Source organism: Lissotriton vulgaris, chromosome 8, assembly GCF_964263255.1.
Source record: "Lissotriton vulgaris chromosome 8, aLisVul1.2, whole genome shotgun sequence".
In the NCBI taxonomy this organism is placed as follows: domain Eukaryota; kingdom Metazoa; phylum Chordata; class Amphibia; order Caudata; family Salamandridae; genus Lissotriton; species Lissotriton vulgaris.
This window is the reverse complement of record NC_141696.1, coordinates 545,135,669-545,155,088: the sequence shown is the minus strand read 5'-3', so window position 1 is coordinate 545,155,088 and position 19,420 is coordinate 545,135,669. Positions and strand designations below refer to the sequence as shown.

Below are 19,420 nucleotides of genomic sequence, written 5' to 3'. Positions count from 1 at the left end.
ACCTAAAGGTAGTGAGCCTCAATGTTAGGGGTCTAAATAGCCCAGTGAAGCGCCCTGCTATCCTCTCCCTCCTGTAGAATGCGGAAGGTGGTGTGTGCCTATTGCCGGAGACTCACCTCCTCTCTAAGGATATCAGGCGCATGGCAGACAAGCGCTTCCCGCTCAAACTTTGGTCCTCGGGTCCGAATAAGAAACATGGGGCGGCCATTCTGTTTAGCGCACGCGCGCATTGCAAAGTTATCTCCCAGGTGGTAGAGATTAAAGGTAGATTTTTGGCTGTTCGCGCGCAATGGGGGGAGATGCAATTCACAATAGGGGCCAGTTACTCCCCAAATGTCAAGCAGAAGTCCTTCTTGCAGGCGGCCCTCTCGCAGGTGTTGGCGTCGCCAGACGACCTGATTTTTGTGGGTGGAGACCTGAATATTGTAATGGAGGCGGGGTGGACAGATCAGAACAGAGGTCCCATCAGGCGGGGGCGATGTCACAGGGGGGGGGAAGCAGTGGCTTTTAGAGCGTGGGTTGCATGATGTATGGCGCGTTCAGCACCCACAGGAGCGCGACTACACCTACTATTTGGCAGCCCATAAGACATATGCGCGTTGTGACCACTTCCTGGCCACGTCCTCCTTTTTGCCTCATCTGTCAGCAGCAGACATTGTGCCGCGTTCCATTTCAGATCATGCACTTATCACTGTGGTACTTAGTTCCAGCGACGCTCGGACGCCGCCGGTTGGCTGGCGCCTCAGAGACTCATTGCTTCACTCGGACTCGGTGGTTGCGAAGATACGTGACACTATTATTCACTACCTTGCCGAAAATGAGGTAGGGGATACACCCCTAGCATCGATCTGGGAGGCCTTGAAACTGGTGGTGCGGGGAAAATTTATAGCGCTTGCAGCGACGTATTCTCGCCTGCGCAAGGAGAAGCGCGCAGAGTTGGAGAAGGAGGTTAGTGCCTTGGAAGCGATCCATAAGAGGACTGGGGTACCGAGGGTATGGAGGGAGTTGGAGACGAAAAGGTGCATGCTGAAGCACCTTGACCATGATAGGGCTGCGCATGCTTTATTGCGCTTGCGGCACAAGTTCTACCTATTTGGGGACAAAGGGGGAACGATGCTTGCGCACAGGTTGCGGGCGCGTGTTCAATTAACCACTATCCAATCCATCAGGGACCCGCAGGCAATTGAGCAAACCACTGATGCCGCCATTGTGGGCACTTTTCGTCAGTACTATCAGACCTTATATAGGAGGGAGGATGCAGCTTCTGGGGGAATAGCGGATTATTTTGCATTGTGTGGCATTACGCTCCTCTATCGGGAGTTGGCGGAAGCTTTAGATTTGGCGATTCACATCGAGGAGGTCATATTTGCTATTGCGCGGTTGAAAATAGCTAAATCTCCTGGGCCAGATGGCTTCTCAGCAATATTTTATAAAACTTATTGCGTGGAGCTGCCTCCTCTCTTAACCCGCCTTTTTAATTGCTTTCTTGATACGGGGGCAGTGACTCCGCCATGGCAGAGGCGGCGATCACGGTCATTCTTAAGCCCGGGAAGGACCCTGCAGAGTGTGGCTCGTATAGGCCGATCTCACTGCTCAACATTGATGCCAAAATATTTGCGGGAGTGCTGGCTGCAAGGCTTAGCCCCTTAATGGATGGAATTATTGAGCCAGATCAAGCGAGATTTATCCCAACTCGGCAAGGGGGGGGACAACACTAAGTGGTAGTCCACCTCATGGATTTAGTTCATCGCTCTCGGACGCAGGTCTTCTTGCTCTCTATCGATGCGGAGAAGGCCTTTGACCGCGTAGATTGGGACTATCTGTTTGCTGTGCTGAGAGCGTTCGGGATGGGGGTCAATTTTTTATGATGGATCCAGTGCCTCTATGCGGCCCCTAAGGCGGTAGTGCGTGTGAATGGCTGTAGATCTGCTCTTTTCCCCATCACTAGGGGAACGAGACAGGGATGTCCCCTTTCCCTGTTGCTCTTTGCGCTCTATATGGAGCCCTTTGCACAGCGCGTTCGGACTAATATCGGTATCTCCGGGATCAAGTTCGGGCGGATACTCATAAGATTAGTCTGTATGCGGACGATTGTCATCCTAGCATTAACCCACCCTCACTCCTCTCTGCGGTGTCTATCGACGGAATACCTCGAATTCCAGAAGGTAGCAGGATTTAAAGTTAACTTTTCAAAATCACAAATTCTTAATATCTCCGTCCATGATGCAGAAGTACTGGATTTGAGGCAGGACTTTGCCTTCCAGTGTGTACATTTAGACATTATATACTTGGGTGTCCGGCTGGCCCCATCTATTGCTAAAATGGCATCTCTAAATTATACCTTGCTTGTTGATCATATCACCAAAGCCCTTTCGGACTGGTCCTGTCTCAATTTGGCCTGGTACGGGAGGCTGGCTGCAATAAAAATGACTGTACTCCCCCGTATATTGTACCTTTTTCAAATACTGCCTTTGAGTCCCCTACTGGGTACTTTGCGGAAGCTACAGGGGCTCCTCAATAGGTTCTTAGGGAACAATAAAAGGCAGCGGCTGGTGGGCTAGGCTTTCCCCTATTGACGGCATACTTTCAAGCGTCCTGTCTTAGATACATCATAGAATGGAATAGGCCACTGTCTAGGAAGCATTGGAACTTTATGGACCAAACGGTGGCGGGTTGTAACATATGGCGGGAGTTGTGGTTGCCGCGTAAGCGTAGGGCATGGGGTCTGTATTCCTCCCCAGTGACTTCCCCGACCCTAAAGGCATGGGACCAACTCGCACAGCCAAAGGGGTGGACTCCCTTCCCCTACCCAATGACCCCTATCGTGGATAACCCAGACTTTCCGCCAGGATGCGCGTCCCCAGTCTTCCATCGCTGGCGAGAGGAAGGCTCTAAGAGGGTGGGTTCCTTCTTTGACCTGGATGGTCTGATTCCGTTTCCCCGGTTATGTGCAGAATACTTCCAGCTGCTGAGGGCTGACGCTTTCCACTATTCACAGGTGGCGCATTGGGTGACCCAACCAGCCAATGTGGCTCTTATGTCTCGGCCCTTGACGGCGTTTGACAAATGGTTGGTCTGCAAGAAGGACGACCGGAGGCTCATCTCGGAGCTATATGCGATGATTACCTGCCATCCTCAGAAGCAGCGTACAAAAGCGCAAGTCCGCTGGGAAACGGAGCTGGGGCGCCCCCTGACGAGAAAAGAGTGGGAGCACGTTTTTTTTATCGCGCACAGCACATGGCTTCTAATACAGCGGGTACCGAGTCGGCCTACAAAGTAGCAGCCTATTGGTACTATACTCCAGCGCGCGTCAAGGCATGGGATGTTACGAAGTCAGGTCTCTGCTGGCGGGGGTGTGGGCTTTCAGGGACATTGGTGCACTTGCTGTGGCGTGGCCCGAAGCTGGGGCAGTATTGGAACATGGTATTAGATGAGTTGGACGCTGCATTTCAGATTACATTCCCCCGGATGCCTGAGCATGTGCTGTTGAGGCTTCCCCATCCTAAGTTCTTTCCCTTGCGCTCGCTGAGGGGTAGGCAGATTGCTTTAGCTTTGTTGGCTGCGAGACAGGTCCTCCTGACGCAATGGGGCTCCCCGGCCGTTCTTGACCCCAGAGATTGGATTTAAAGGCTCTGGCACATTCTAGCCATGGAAAGGCTCTCGTTGGGCATGGATGGGAAGGGCTCTGAATATGCTAAGCTCTGGGGTCCGTTCCTATAACTCCTTTTTAAAGACCTTCGAGAAGTGACCTGCCCGAAATATCTACAAATCTTACAACTCATCCCTTTGGAACCTACGGGGGCAACGCCTGCTGTTTGAGTGCTACTTGGTAGAACTGGCGGATCGTGGAGGGTGACGGTGTGGGTAAAAGCTGATGCGGGGTGGGAATGGTTGGGGGGGTGTTAAGGGAGGGTGGGAGGCTGGGGGTTTTGTTTTTCATGTTTGTTCCCTTATAAAAGCGGTGGTTATAGCTCAGATGGGGCTGCTTCTAGAGCTTCTTCATTTACGCTGGGTCGCCCTCCCGGGTGTAGGCCCAGACGCTGTGTCACTGTTATGCGAGTACGCCCTGCCGGCAAGTTGATGTAGGCAGCTGAGCTGTGTACTAAGTTGATTTCCCGCATAATAAAAATGATTGACGCTAAAGAGCTATACACATGTCAAAAAGGGAAACGAGGCACGCGGGAAGTGCCAAAACCAGACCAGGAACTGCAGGAAACCCAAACGCTTATCCAGCATTTGAGTAAAAAGGGAGGAAAGTGTATGCAGTAAAAAGGTCAGGAGAGAATCAGAGATAAAAGGGTTGCTAACTAGGCGTGTTAGTCCAAACAAAAGACGCACACAAGTCACTTCACCATCACTGCGAGACCTGAAGTTGAGTCAAAAATATGCAAGAAGATTAACCAGAGTAATATAGCAAAATGTCCTTTCTGAGAAAAATCCTTGTTAGGGGTAAGCAAGGAAGTTAAGGTAGGAAGGGACTTAGTGTCAAATCTCTATAAAGTTCTAGTCTCATGCTTGGCCTTCACCCAATCAAACTCCGTATTGACTGAGAGTTAGTCCTGTGTAGCGGAGTGGCTTGTAGAGCTATGTCCAGTACTAAAAAAGTGTATTCACGATCCTGCATAAATGATATTACACTACAAAGAGCATTGCAAATGCGTGTTCCTAAAAACCCAGCCACTGTAGGAGACACTGTAGCGACAGACACCCCACAAGTAGTGAGGGAACAGTTTAACAGTGTCAAATACCTTAAATAAGGGAGATGTTCACCTATGTAGAGGTAAGGCAGTAGACTTTGAAAAACATTTTTCCTGTACTATTGAGCCAGTTATTTTTAATTGTCTAGTGGACTTCCAAAAGCTACCCTCTCCAAAAAAAGTTTACAAAATTCCTAGCAGTGGGGCTAATATTACATATGCAAGGGGATATGTCATGTATACACTTTAAGGACTAGTTATGACCATTAGAAGTATGCACTGTGTGCTGAAGAGATATCCCTATTTTAACTCTCACACAAGACTGTCTAGAAATAAATATGAACATCCCACAGGTGATGTGTGTTGTACTTGTTTAAGACGCTTGTCAAAAATGAATCTCATGTTGTTCTGAGGACCACAGCTACTATCAGGAAGTTCAAATCCACAGCAGCAGACCACTTTACCAAAATGCACAGCAGGGCTCGGAAGGGCGGCCAAAGAGTATCAACGTCTGAAGATGCAGAGGAGCAACATACATAATGATAGGGTGAGCCCCAGGCACGTCTAAAGTTGTTTACCACTACAGTGACTGATATAGTAGCAGTCCACTCTAATGTTAGCACCCTCCTAAGAGCAGCAGGATCATGCCATGACCTGCAGAAGCTGCCTGGCACAACACCTCTTTTTCCACATCTGGGTCAACAACCACAGTGTAGGGTCTGTTTGGGCCACAGTTGTCTCCAATGCACCAACAAAGGCTGTGTTAGAGACAGGGATAGTGTTGAGCTGTTCTCACTGAGAAGGCTATGCTATGAAGATGGTTGTGCTCGGTTGTGGTCGGTTGTTTCTCTTTTCACTGCCAAACAGGAGTTATTTCAGGTCTTGTCCTCACTCACTTAGAACGCTATTACCAGCTGTTAGTTGTACATCATTCAAGTAACATACAGCAGTTTCACCACTACTATAGGGTTTGTGCATCCCACTTATAGTGGTATTTTGAATAGATGATTAGTTTAAATGACAAGCTTGTGAAGGATGTTGATGTATTCCAAAACAGCTATGAAGCCATGTTTGGTCTGGTATTCCAACGGCACCCACTTCCAAGTTTGACTCTTCCTTTAAGTGCCCAAGACTAGAGACCAGATAATCACACTTTCCCTGTGTCAACAAACCCACTCCTTTACTGTGGAGGTATGTGGATCATGTACCTGTTTCTACTGATCCATGATTTTCTATCCTAGCAGCAACAACAGCAGACGTTTCCTCTTTCTCCTCTATGTCGCCAACCCGAACATCAACTATGGTCACGAGGAATAACACTGGTGCAGCATTGTGTGCCTCAAAACTAAGTAAAACGTTGTCAAACACTGGATCCTGTACCCTACCCATGCAGACCAGATAATTCTACTGCTTTGATTATTGTGCATGGAGCAGTCTAAATCTTTCAAATGCCTTGCTTTAGTTTGAAACATATTACTACTACTGTAAGCTTTGAAAACACTACTATGCAAATGAAATTAGGAGAAATAGAAGTATCATCTCGTTTCTAAAGAGACCCGGCGGGCAATACAATCACTAAATGTTACGACTGAACCTATGTCTCTGCCTCCATGTTACCCTCTAAAAATAAGCTAAGACTATTCAAAGCTTAAAATTTAGGTAACTCCTAATTCAGGAAGCTTGCAGTACCTCCTGGCTCCTCCGGATCCAGGGACAGCAGGCAAGGACTATCCAGTTCTATCAGATTTTCACAGGGCCTGGAGAAGTGTCCTGACAACATCCAACAAAGCTTATTTATAAGTTTTCTATAGCGCTAACAAGACCCGAGGGTAGCAGAGCGCTTTACAGTAAAAGGAATGACAAGGTGAAACAACAAGACACGTAACAAATAAAGGCGATCCCCAAAAGACAGTATTGGAGGAGGAAAAGTTCGTAACAGTAGGGCTTTTGGTAGAAGGATACAGAGATAGCACATATTTCTGTGGGTGATCCTGGTCATCTAGGACCTAGGGAACGGATGAGGAACAAGGATTTGAGTTGGTTCTTGAATTCCGTATAGGACGGTATAGTTCTGATATGCGGGGGGATAGAGTTCCATATTTTGGGGGCATTTCCAGTGAAGGAGCAGTCCGCAGTTTTCTTCTTTCTGGTTTTTGGTAGGATGAGCAACAGAGAGTTGGAGCTTCTCAAATATCTACTTTGGCCTGCTTTTGTTAGCTTGTTTGCCAAGTATTCTGGTTTTCCGGTGTGGAGGGCCGTGGGTTAGGCAGGCCGTTCTGAAGGTGCTACGCATTTCCACCGGGAGCCATTCAAGTTCTTTGAGTGCTGGGGAGATGTGGTCAAATTTTTTGCATCCTGTGATCATTCTTGCTGCCGCATGTAGTGTTGTTTTTAATGGAGCCAGGTGCGATTTGGGGATACCTGTAAGGATTGAGTTCCCATCGTCCAGTCTAGATAGAACTAGAGATTGTGTGGCTAGTTTAAGGTCCTTGTTTGGAATGAAAGGTTTGATTTTGTTTAGCAGTCTGAGGTTGAAGAAAGCACTTTTTGCCGAGTTCTTAATGTGGTTTGTCAAAGTTAGTTTGGGGTCTAGGGTGAAACCCAGAGATTTAACGGAATCAGTTGGCGTGAGAGAACCTTTAAGCGCATCGATCGACTTCAGCCACTCAATGATTTGAGGATTGTCTTCTTTGTTTGAGATGAGAAGAGTTTCGGTCTTGTCGGGATTAAGTTTCAGGTGGTTTTTTGTCAGCCAATCTTGAACATCGTTTAAGACAGCATTTAGTCTGTGGATGTCATTAAGTGAAGAGGTTTCCAGGTAGATCTGCGTGTCATCCGCATAGAGGTGGAAGAGGATATTGGCATTCCTGAGTAGTTTGGCGAGCGGTTCCATATAGATGTTGAAAAGCTGAGGAGAAAGTACCGATCCTTGGGGGACACCCTTGTTGACTTGCTGGGTTTCGGAGGTGAAGTTCTTCAGTTTTATTATTTGCGAGCGGTTATGTAGAAAGGAAGAAAACCAATCAAGAACTACCTCGCCGAGGCCAGCTCTTGCTTGCAGAGTCTTGATGAGGAGCTTATGGTCCACCGTGTCGAAAGCTGCGGATAGATCAAGGAGTATGAGAAGGCAGCACTTGTCAGCGTCAAGAGAGCCGTGAATGTCGTCTATGATGTTCAGCATTGAGGTTTCTGTGCTGCGGCCTTGTCTGAAGCCAGATTGGAGGGGGTCCAGGAGACTGATGTTATCCAGATGATGAGTCAATTGCAGGAGAACGCAGCGTTCCAGTGTTTTGGCGAGTAGAGGGAGGTTTGATATCGGTCTGAAATTGTTCAAGTCAGTAGAGTCAAGGCCGGGTTTTTTCAGCAAAGGGGTGACTTGTCCCATTTTTAGACAGTCGGGGACCACTCCGCTTTGTAGGGAGCTGTTTATGATTTTGCCCCAGATGGGTGCTAAGGTGAACTTCAATTTTTTGATAAGTGAGGGGGGAATGGGGTCTGAGATGTGAGCTGATGGTTTGGAGGTCGAGATCAGCGAGATTATCTCAGTTTCCTGCACGTGGCGAAAGTTTAGCCAAAGGAGGGGAGAGGGGCTAGAAGGGAGGGCCTGAGGGATGGGCGCGTTGCTGATGTTTAGAGATAGTTCGATTTTTAAAACCTTGTCGTTGAAGAAGCTGGCGAAGTTGTCGCATAGTTCTTTGGACGCCTGCAGGGGTGAGGGCCGAGGCTTAGAAGTTTGATGTCTGATTATGTTGTAGAGCTCCTTAGGTCTGTTTTTGGAGTTGGCTAGTGCCTCTCGGAAGAAGCTGGATTTCTTGTTTTTGATATGGTTGTTATACTTCCTGCGGGCTGTTTTTAGTTGTAGGCGAAGGATGGCTGTTGGGTTGTTTCTCCACTTTCTTTCTTTGGCTCTCAGGGTTCTTCTTTCTACGTTGAGGTCCGCATTGAACCAGGATCTAGACTGGGTGGCACGGCTTCTTTTGAGCTTTGGAGGAGCTAGATTATCGAGAATGGAGACTAGCTCAGAGTTGTAGTGGTCGATGAGATCGTTGGTCGAAAGGAGTGGAGAGTTGTCTGGAAGAAGTGAACTTAGCTGGCCTTCTAGAAGGTCAAGAGGTACTTGGGAGAGGTTTCTCGACCATTTGGGGGGGTCTTGAGGAGGTTTAAGCGGGATGATGGGGTGATTGATGTGAAATAGGATCAGATGATGATCTGACCAATCAACGGGAAGTATGTGGTTGATCGTGATTGAATTCTTTTGTGCAATGATGGCGTCCAGTGTGGCTCCTTTGTAGTGAGTCTCCTCAGTGCAGTGTTGCGTGAGGTTGTTATCGGCGAGGAGGCTGGATAGCGATCTAATTAGAGGGTTGTGGGTTTCATTCCATCGGAGATTCAGGTCACCAAGAATAAGGTTTTTGGAATCACCAAGAGCGTCTTGAGCGATCAGGTTGGATAGTTGGTCTCCAAACTTATTGTTTCTGCCCGGGGGGTGATAGAGTAGATGGCATAGTAGAGAGTCATTGTCTTTGGTTTTGATGACAGCGGATAGACATTCAAATGAGTCGTATTCAAAGGAGGAGGTTTCTGTGATGTTCCAGCTGTCCTTGTGGATGATAGCAACCCCACCTCCTCGTTGTTTAATCCTGTCTTTGGAGATGAGGGAGAAGCCAGGTGGAACCAGCATGTCTAGGCAGGGGGGAGATGTCTTATTTAGCCAGGTCTCAGTGAGGAACGCAACGTCAATGTCGTGTGTGAGGATGGCTTCGGCTAAGTCCGTTGCATGTAATGAGGCCGATCTGCAGTTGATTAGGAGGCAGTTGGTGATTTTCTCCTGAGTGTTGATGGTTTTGTCTTTAGCTTCTCTAGGTATAGCGGTGAGGACTGGTAATCTATGCCGTTTGAGAGTGGGTTGATCTTTCCGGTAGCCAGTGATTACTTGGATTTTAGATTTAGGTGAGACTGGGATGGGAGAGTCATAGGTCGTGGCTAGTAATGTTGCTTCTCAATCTGACATAGGAGCTTCTGATCTGAGCGGTCTGGAGGCCAGGTGTTTTGCGCCTCCTAGGGTGTGAGATGAGATTGTGGTCAGGGGCCTGGTCCAAGGGGCTCTAGAGAGTTCAGAATTTTTGGGACTGGAGACCAGGACCTTGGGATAGGGATCGATCGAGTGAGCATTGTGGGCTACTGTGGTCCCCTGGGTGATGTTGGCGTTAGCGCGGAGGGGTGTTCGGGGAGGGGGTTTGGGGGGATTACATTGAGCATTGAGGACTACTGTGGGTCCCTGGGTGACGTTGGCGTTGGCGAGGAGGGTCGTTCGGGGGTGGGGTTTGGGGGGATTACAGGCTATACCGAGGTTGAGGAGGGTTTCAATTAGGCCTTGGGTGATGGAGTCGACCTGTTTTTCTAGGGCTGTGAGCCGCTTAGTTATGGAATCAATGGGGGGGTTGTGGGCAACTGCAGTGGGGCCGAGCGTGTTGTAGTTCGGGAGAGTGGGTTGGATGATAGGGATCGGGGTAGAGGGAGGGGGACGTGTGGGAAGGGGGCTGGGTGGGAGATTTTACATGGGAGGGGAGGGGAGAGGGTCGGGAGGAGGATAGGACGGGGAGGTTTGAGAGTTGGGGGAGATTGGAGGGGAGGCTCGTAGGCTGGGGACTGAGAGTTGGGGGGAGATTGGAGGGGAGGCTCGTAGGCTGGGGACTGCCTGTTGGCAGGGAGGTGATTGTCCTAGGAGGTGGGCGGTAGCTGTGTGGGGTGGGGTGGTAAAGGGGGGGGGGGTAGGGGGTGAGGGTTGGGTTTCCTGTTGGTGGTGGATAGGTGGGCGTGGGGGGTGGGATATCGCGGGGGAGGGGGGAGCCTGGCGGGCTGCGTGTGGATCGAGAGGGGGTGTGTCGCGGTCTTCTCTGTCTGTAGAGGGAGTGGACGATAAGGGAGTTGATGCGAGGTGCGGCGGGGTGTGGGGGGCGGACTTGAGAGAGGGAAATAAAGAGTCAAAAGCTTCCAGGTTATCATTGTTGGCTTGTATGAGGACTGTGCCATTGGTGAAGATAGTCACGGTTGTATAGCCCCTGCCAACTGATCTGCACGGAAGAATCGTAGTTAATTTGCAGCTAAGAGGAGTGGAGGTGGTTTTGGCGATGAACATCCGCGTTCTGATTGTGGAGACCCAATATTCGGGCCTTTCGGTATGGAGTATCAGGTCCATCTTCATCGGTCCTGAGGAGGTCGAGTGGTAGATGTCAATGATTAGAGTTTCTTTATGTTTGCGGATGAGTTTCTGCTTGAAAGTGCGTCGAAGTTTTGTAGAGAGGAGGGGGGGAAAGATGATGGAAAAAGAATTCCGACTGTGAGGTTTAAGGTGGGAAAGTGGAACTGGAGGAGGATGGGGAGGTTGGTCTCGGGCCATTGTGAGGATAGTAGAGGGTGGAAGAGCCTGGATAGGTTGCGATGAGAAGCTTGGATCTTAGGTGACCCAGGGTGGTGGTCCCATAGAGTGATGAGAGTGAGGCTCCAGGCCGATGGCGAGGGTCTTAAAGCCCGTGTGGAACTGCTGGGAGTATGCAGGTAATCTGTCTCAAATTGGTAGTTGGACTTTTGTAAACTAGCACCTTGAGAGTGGTGTGTGATGCAGACTCTGGCCAGGAGAGGACATGCAGAATGCCTCGCATACGTACACACCAACAGCCGGCTCAGTACGGGATCTGATCTGACGCAGTTCTAAGGTTGCTGTTAATAAGCTCTAGCAGCCGTGATCTTTCTGATAGAGCTGCACCCTGTCTGGCGTAAAGGTAAAGATTTTAGGTCTACAGGACCTAGTTGGTCGAATTGAGGGCAAGTGGTTGAGGATAGTGGTAGAGGACGTTCCGTTGACCCCCTGTTAGGTGCCCCTCACGATTTTGGCAGTCAATAGCTCACTGCGAGGTCAGGCGATGTCCTTTTTGGCCGCCATTTTGGGGTCAGGCACAGGGTCGGCGGCGGTGGGCATCAGAGGGAGCCGGAGGTGAGACTCTTAATTACAGTAGAGGGTAGATAGGGCTGTGGCTTGGCGCCCACGTAGTGGTCGTTACCTTGTTAGGCGGAAGAGGCGACTCCGATGGACATTCGAGTCAGGCGGAGTCTTCATTGTCCGCCATTTTGGAGACAGGCGGTGGTGGGCAACAGAGCCGGTGAGGAGGCTTTTTGTTGCAATAGAGGTGGAGCGGGCTGTAGCTTGGCGCTCACGCAGTGGTCGTAATCCTGAAAGTTGTAAAGGGCGACTCCGGTGTATGTTCGAGTCAAGTGGAGTCTTCTTTGTCTGCCATTTTGGAGACAGGCGTGAGTCTGAGGCGGAGAAGAGCATGCAGCTTCGTTGAAGGGACTGTTAGGTTTTTTATGACGAACAGGACTATGGCTTGGAGCCCACTTGGCTGTCTATGCACTTGCAGGGTGAAAGAGAGCGGCTCCGGTGGAGGCTCCGGTCAGGCGATGTCCTTATTAGCCGCCATTTTGGAGACAGGCGCAGGGATTAACGGAGGCGAGAGTCACGGAGCTCCGGTGGTGGGTTGAAGTCTTGAACGATTGTGCGGGCTTGAAGTGTTCTTGGTTCCTGGTGAGGGCGCTGTTGCTGGGATGCTGGATCCGGCGGCAATCTACATCAAGCGGGTGAGTGTCCTGGGGTCGCAAGGAGGGCAGAGGGGCGCAGATCAGTGTAGAGCGTGATCAGGCGGCGGGACTCTGCTTTCCTAGGCGGGACAGGCTGCACGGGACAAAGCTGAACTACACAATACAGCTGGTGATCATGATATCGCCCCAACCGCACTCCATGTCATAACATGGAGCGCACAGATACAACAGAAGACAGTAGAAAGAACAAACAGATCCAAGTTACTTCAGATGTGCCATATAGTCGGGTATCACAGTTGCACTTGCTATTAAATTCAACAAAGAAAAATACATCACCTGATCAATATGCATGTTCTCTGACCAAAAAGATATGCGAGTGATTGCTCACATTTCTCAAATATCAAAATCATAACACACTGACAACTGATTGAATAACAAAGACAACTGACTGGATACGAAACAGCGACCTAAGAGACTGCCCAGATCACAAGAACATTCAAAGATTCTGTGCTCTGAAAGCGTTAGGACACCTTGCCCATGGCAGAATGTGCACTATAGAAATATCAATAATAAACTCTAACAACGTGTTGGTCTTGTTTTCCTTCTATTTTAACACATCACCTCTTTTTTGTTACAGTTTTCATGCTTGCACCGAGGTCTTTTCACTAGCTAGATTATCTAATCCAGTATATTTCTGTGTTCATAATTTGCTTTTCATAATGTGAAATGGGGCACCAAACCGGCATATGCTCATAAAAAGGTTAACAAAATGAAAACAGAAAAATTTCAAGAAAAAAAAGTTGAAAACCTGGAGATCTGACATCCCGGGCACTGTGGTCTCTGTAGTGCACTAAACAATGGCAAATTTCTCGTGCTCGGTGTAAATAAAGTAACGAGTTCACTAAGCCAAAGTGGATCCATTGCATGATAATATTCATTGTAATGCATTTTATTTTTACTTGAAACTTTTTCTAAACAGTTTTACCTCACCTCCATGTAGAGATACAACTATGTCCATCGATGTGCCGGGCTCACAGCTGCTGTTACTAGGTTTCACTCTATACTTTTCAGGTGCAGTAGTCCTCACCTTAAAGAGAGAAACGGATTTTGGAGTGATAAGAATATTTTTCCATTTGTTCATACAGTGCTGCACCGTTGGCAACAAAGCACCGCTTCAAAAAGACATTGTAATAGAAAATACAAATAATAAAGTAGAAGAGAGGTAACGTACTTAAGGAAGCACATCCTAAACAGAGCCATTTTCGAAAATGTCAATAACCATTATTTACTTATTTACAGATAATACATCTTAGCCAGTTACAATTCGAGTTGTTGTTTAAATGAACCCAATCTGACCCTTCATTATACTGGTATTTATACCAAACAGTCTCTTGAGTCAGCAGATTGCAAATCGAGAGATTTATACATATTCAGATTTGTAAGTGTAGTGTCTGCAAAATGCAGCACTGGAAACTCGACTGCTTCAAAGCATAATAAGATTGGGAGAAATAGACAGAAACAGGTCTTAAGATCCACAGTGTATCATCAAAACTTACCATTACTTTAATACATATATTCCCACCAAAAATTGGAAATCAATGAGGTTCCTCTCATTGTAATCTACATGCAGATTCAAAACTACAAAATCCTAAGAAAATAAAAGAGTAATGCATAATGGGTAGCAAAGAGAAAGAATTGTTGGTGCAGGAAGTACAGCAATGACAATACAAGCCCAGTTGTGTCTTTCACCTTCCAGCACGGCTGTCTACAGACGGAGAAGTCCCTAGTCTCTTTTATGCTATTTAACATACCTATCCGGCTTCTGCTCGGGTCTCAAATTTCATTTTAGTGGTTATATCTTAATTTATATGCAGATGAAGGGCCCAACAAATACTGTTCAAGAACTACGCCTTTGCATAAATGTCTTCATAAATGTCTTCAGTGACTGGAAGCTATTGTTGAAGCTAACTAAACACAGCTACCAACTATGAGTGCATGCTAATGGGGCCAAGACAAATGTGTCCACTTCCCTAAAGAACTTCCCGCCCTAGTCTCTGCACTTGTTAGTTTGGGTGCCCTTCACTATCACCTCTAGAGTACTGGTGGTCAAGGACTACCGCTTCAAGATGCGCTTCGCAAGTTATTATATTTCATACCACCAGTGACCCACAAACAAGGTGTAGGAGCAGTCACTAAAGAATTACATTATGGGAATTCTTTATTTGGTGGCCTCCAAGAAAGTCAACTAACTTAAGTGCAACTGTTACACAAAGCATCACTTTGCCGGATTTATTGGCTCCTCTAGCCATACCATACCTCCCATCACAATCTGTTCACTGTAAACTACGCCAATATTCAGTTTAAAATCTTGACACTGACCTTTAAAGCACATACATTTGAGTCATAGTGAATTTTACTGTGTAGGTAATAAAAAATCTTTACAAACAGTATCAGGTATTAGAGTACAGAGTTCTATAAAAAAAAAGCCATATAATTAGCTCATGATAAAAGCAGATAAAAACAGCTTGCAGAGATCAAGCCTAAATGTAGGCAGTTAGTAGAAAGTCGGAGATTCTTCTGCTTGTGACTAGCCCAGTGCATTTCAAGCTGCACAGGGCGGGCTAGCATAAAAGTGCAGCCGGTGCGTAGCATCGTGTTTGTTAGCAAAGTTCCAAATAGTCCTTTGCCCGAAAGTGGGCAGTAAGGATGGATGTCTAGTTCCCTTGCTCAAACCTGGCCCGGTATGCTTAGTTGGGGCTTTTTGAGTTTGTTGACCCAGAGCAGACCAACACTTACATTGTATTGGATCTTTCTATCTTACACAGATGCTACGCTAGCCCCAAAAGTCACTGTGCTGCATTTAAGTTGGTCTTTTTCGGGTTACTCCAACAAACTGTAGATATCAAATTTTTCAGTGAGCAGGCTCAAGCTTTGGAACAAACTGCAACTGCGGAGGGTGGAGCCTTGGCAATCTTTGTGTAAAACTGCTAATTTTGGCTCTTCTGCTAACTTTTATATCCACCGTTTGCTGCTAGTTATCACTAATCTTCCCACTGCCTAGATGAGATTCAGTTCTTGGTGCAAACTTTATAAATAAAAATATATATATATATTAACACATGGTGTTTTTCATACATTGAGCCGAGAATTTGAATCGATATATATACTATGTGGCCCTTTAGACCATCATCGCTACAACCTTGAAAGAATAGGCAACCTTGTAGCAGCCTAAATAGATACATTATTTAACAACAAGGGGTGGTGATGGACAGAGTTTCTGAATCAAGCAGAATACTCTCACCCAGTCAAGAGATCAGGGCTAGATCCAACACCGTTTTTTAGCTCACTGCACCATCCCAGCTCAGAACCTGGCTATATGCAAATTAGTCTGTTCCTGTCCCAGTGCATGATGGGAACAGGGCAAACCAAACTACCAAGCCAATTCTTACACTGGGAAGGAAACAAGCTTCCGGGGACCGGTTTCTGGCATTTCAGCCGTCGTCGGCCCGGCTTGCTTGAATCCTGATGGTGCAATGAGCAAGGGACTCACATCTGAGTATACCCTTCCACGCTTAGGGTGGACAAAATATTTAACAACAAGGGGTGGTGATGGACAGAGTTTCTGAATTAAGCAGAATACTCTCACCCAGTCAAGAGATCAGGGCTAGATCCAACACCGTTTTTTTAGCTCACTGCACCATCCCAGCTCAGAACCTGGCTATATTTGGACTGGGTAAGAGTGGTCTGCTTAATGCAGACACTCTGTTCATCACCACCCCCTTTTCTGAATCGTTTTTGGCCACTATAGGTGTGGCAGGGTATACTCAGACATGAGTCCCTTGCTCACTGCACCATCAGGATTCAAGCAAGCCGGGCCGACGACGGCTGAAATGCCAGAAACCGGTCCCCGGAAGCTTGTCTCCTTTCTGGTGAAGAATTGGCTTGGTAGTTTGGTCTGCCCTGTTCCCATGATGCACTGAGCCAGGGACAGACTGATTTGCATATAGCCAGGTTCTGAGCTGGGATGGTGCAGTGAGCTAAATAACGGTGATGGATCAAGCCCTGATCTTTGGACTGGGTAAGAGTGGTCTGCTTAATTCAGACACTCTGTTCATCACCACCCCCTTTTCTGAATCGTAAATAGATACATTGGCTCAAAATATAAGATGAGCAGAAGAAAGTATCAACCGGTCAATGATGAAGGAAAAGAATTGGCCACAAACTGAGACCTAGGTGGCAGACTAGTTTAAGGCAAATACAGACACAAAAGAATTGCTGCAAACTGCAATATGATCATCAAGTGCGGAAGCCTTTGTGATTCACCTGTACATGCATAAGATCTTAGTTTAAGAGTCGTAAGCATGAAGGAACAACATTACAAAACACTAAAACAGAGAGCAAGCTAACTGGAAATCAGAACTGAAGACACCAAATGGTTGCCTAGCAGAGTCATTTCGGTGCCTGAGCCAAGGGGAAGCAGCACTGACTGCTTCCTGAGGAGTGGTTCAAGGACTAGATTGACACAAATACGTTTCCTCCTGCGTTATTGATTAAAGAGCACACCGAGTGACTGCAAGGTAGTCAAAGATGCATGCTCCCCATAGATGTTAAAATACACGGACAAAGAACAGACAACGAGAGGGAGAAGAGTTTCCCATACTTTGAAACTAGGAAAAACTTCAATCTCACACTTTCTGTACTATGTAAGAGAGAAGAACATATAAGTGGTGGTAAGAAGAAACTAGGGAAAATGGACACCATTATATGGTAATATTGGCAAGAAAATTAAATGTACTTGTGAAGGCCCACTCTCAGTACTTCAGCTTCTTGAAGAGTGTGGACAGGTACAGTGCCAGCCGGCAGAGTGAGAGGCACAAGCATACATGCAATGTACAGAAGTAGCACAGATGGCACCAGCACATATCTGCATATCAGATAAACTGAATAGAACAATGTGTCCAGAAATACTTGATAAAACTAGTGGGGGGGGGGGACTGTCACCAAAAACAGATACAATTGGCCCAGTGCATGGTCTCCTAACTGGGCGGGTGGGCAAATAACACCGTAAACTTACCCCGATTGCACACCGTTTGCACTGATCTTGACAGGGGTTCCTCAACTCCCCACCCCCAGTCAACAAGAAAGTTCTCTGAGCCTCATAACTGAATCCGCACATTGGTGCTCCAGGAAAATTCCATCACAGACAAACAGGCCTGAACATATCACGGCAAGGCAGGTGAGCTGGTTGGGTTACACAGTTAAATGTGTGGAAGGGGATTGTGTAGTGCTCAATTTTAATAATGCTAGGCGAGCGCATTTTGCTTTAAAGAATCCCAGATTCACCTACTGAACTGGTGAAGGCTCGTCCATTGGGTTGTTTTCTATCCCGACAACAGCCCTCGTAACTAGGTCCGAATAGAAACCTCCCCCTCCAGCCTTCTCCATTTATTCACCCTAACTTCTTTGATGCTCTCTCTGGCTTGACAGAAATCGACTGACTACTGTGCGAATCGGTAGCCAAGCTGAATTGAAAATAACGAGTCCACAACGTGTGAACCTAGGGAGAGACTCATATGCAGTTGACATTGGTAGTAGGCCGTTTGCAAATTCATCTGGTCCAATTTTGAAAAACTCCATCAGTACTAGTAACAATATAGATACATTTGAAACCTGTTTCCAGTTCCCTATTTCAATCCTCAATTATAATCATGGAAGGGAGGGGTTTGGCCTAGTAACCCCGTTCACCATGCCTGCCACTAACTGTACACAGGTGGATTCCTTTGAACCAGGGACACACCACTCTTCCATTTAAAATGATATCCTGGAACATCACAGATATCCATCCAAAAGTGTTTTATGAGGTATGGTTAGAGTATATGAGGGGCTTTGATATCATCTATCTCCAGGAAACAAGGCATAAGGTCAACATTGAGTTGGACGGTTATTGTTCCTTCACCGTCAATGCAACACCTTCAAAGGCAGGGAGGGCAAATGGAAGGCTGGTGATACTAATTTCAGGTAAATATGGGTCCATTCAAGCCCTTTTTGCAAACACCACACCCTGGTACAAACTAATCTGGATTTCCAACTTGATTTGGGTTAAGTTACTACTGGTTAATTGGTACTGTAACATCTTCGACCAAAATAGCTGTCATGTTATTGAAGCCCTACAGGAGGAGATCAATAATTTTGCGAGGAAGTTGCAGCCCTTATGCATCTTCTGGGTGCGGGATTTAAACTGTACCACCTGTCCGTATAGCACCAAACGAGTCTTTTGGCTACTGGTCTTAGAGGGTCAACCCGAGCTGCATTTTATCCACACACCAAAGGGCGAGGTTCTAAACTCCATTATTATTGAAAATGGCCTGAGCCTTAATAATAATTTGATCAGTAGCCCCTTCCTACAGTGTCCTACTTATGTGAGAGGAGGTAGGTAAAGTTTTATTGATTTTATGTTCATCTCCAGAAAGTTTTCACCGCGTGTTGGCAACTTCGAGGTGGAAAGGTGCAGGTTGCCCTATTGCCTATAATCACTGTTAGAAATGGGATTTCAGGTTGGCTAGGGCATGCACCTAAGCCAGGCACAAACCACCACTCTAGTCCGTGCAAGGGAGTTACACGCTGAAGATAACCCCTGCTCACCCCCTTGGTAGTTTGGCACGAGTAGTCAGGCTTATCCCAGAGGCAATGTGTAAAGCACTTGCGTAACACACACACACTGCAGCAACACACCACAAAAGAAACTTCACACAAGGTTATATAAAAAATAGCCTTTGTATTATCCAAAACACATAAGAATTATAATCACACATAAACACTGTGCCAACTGGCACTAATTAATATTTACAGGGGATTATATACACAGGACTGGGCCAATCGGGCCACTGTCAGAACCTCCAGAAAGCTCAAGTAGAAATTGTAAAACACAACCAGTAACTACTGGCACAATAATGACCTTAGCATTATATCATATTAGTATAAGGCATAGAACTCATAAGCATAATCCCATTACATAACCTTTGTAGGCATAAACACCTTAAGCAATAGGCATCACAAGCATGAACACATTATGCAATAAGCATTACAAGCATAAACACATTATGCAATAACTCCCAATTAGTAGGGCA

General features: G+C 46.9%; 1 protein-coding gene across 1 annotated transcript in view; it reads right to left on the bottom strand.

The window, feature by feature from the left end:
- Positions 1 to 19,420, bottom strand: part of MOSPD2 (motile sperm domain containing 2) — a 501,534-nt gene that overhangs the window by 141,296 nt on the left and 340,818 nt on the right. Inside the window, exon 12 of the mRNA XM_086934358.1 lies at positions 13,284 to 13,380. Within this exon, the coding sequence (XP_086790484.1) occupies positions 13,284 to 13,380 (97 nt within the window). The remainder of the gene's footprint in view (positions 1 to 13,283; positions 13,381 to 19,420) is intronic.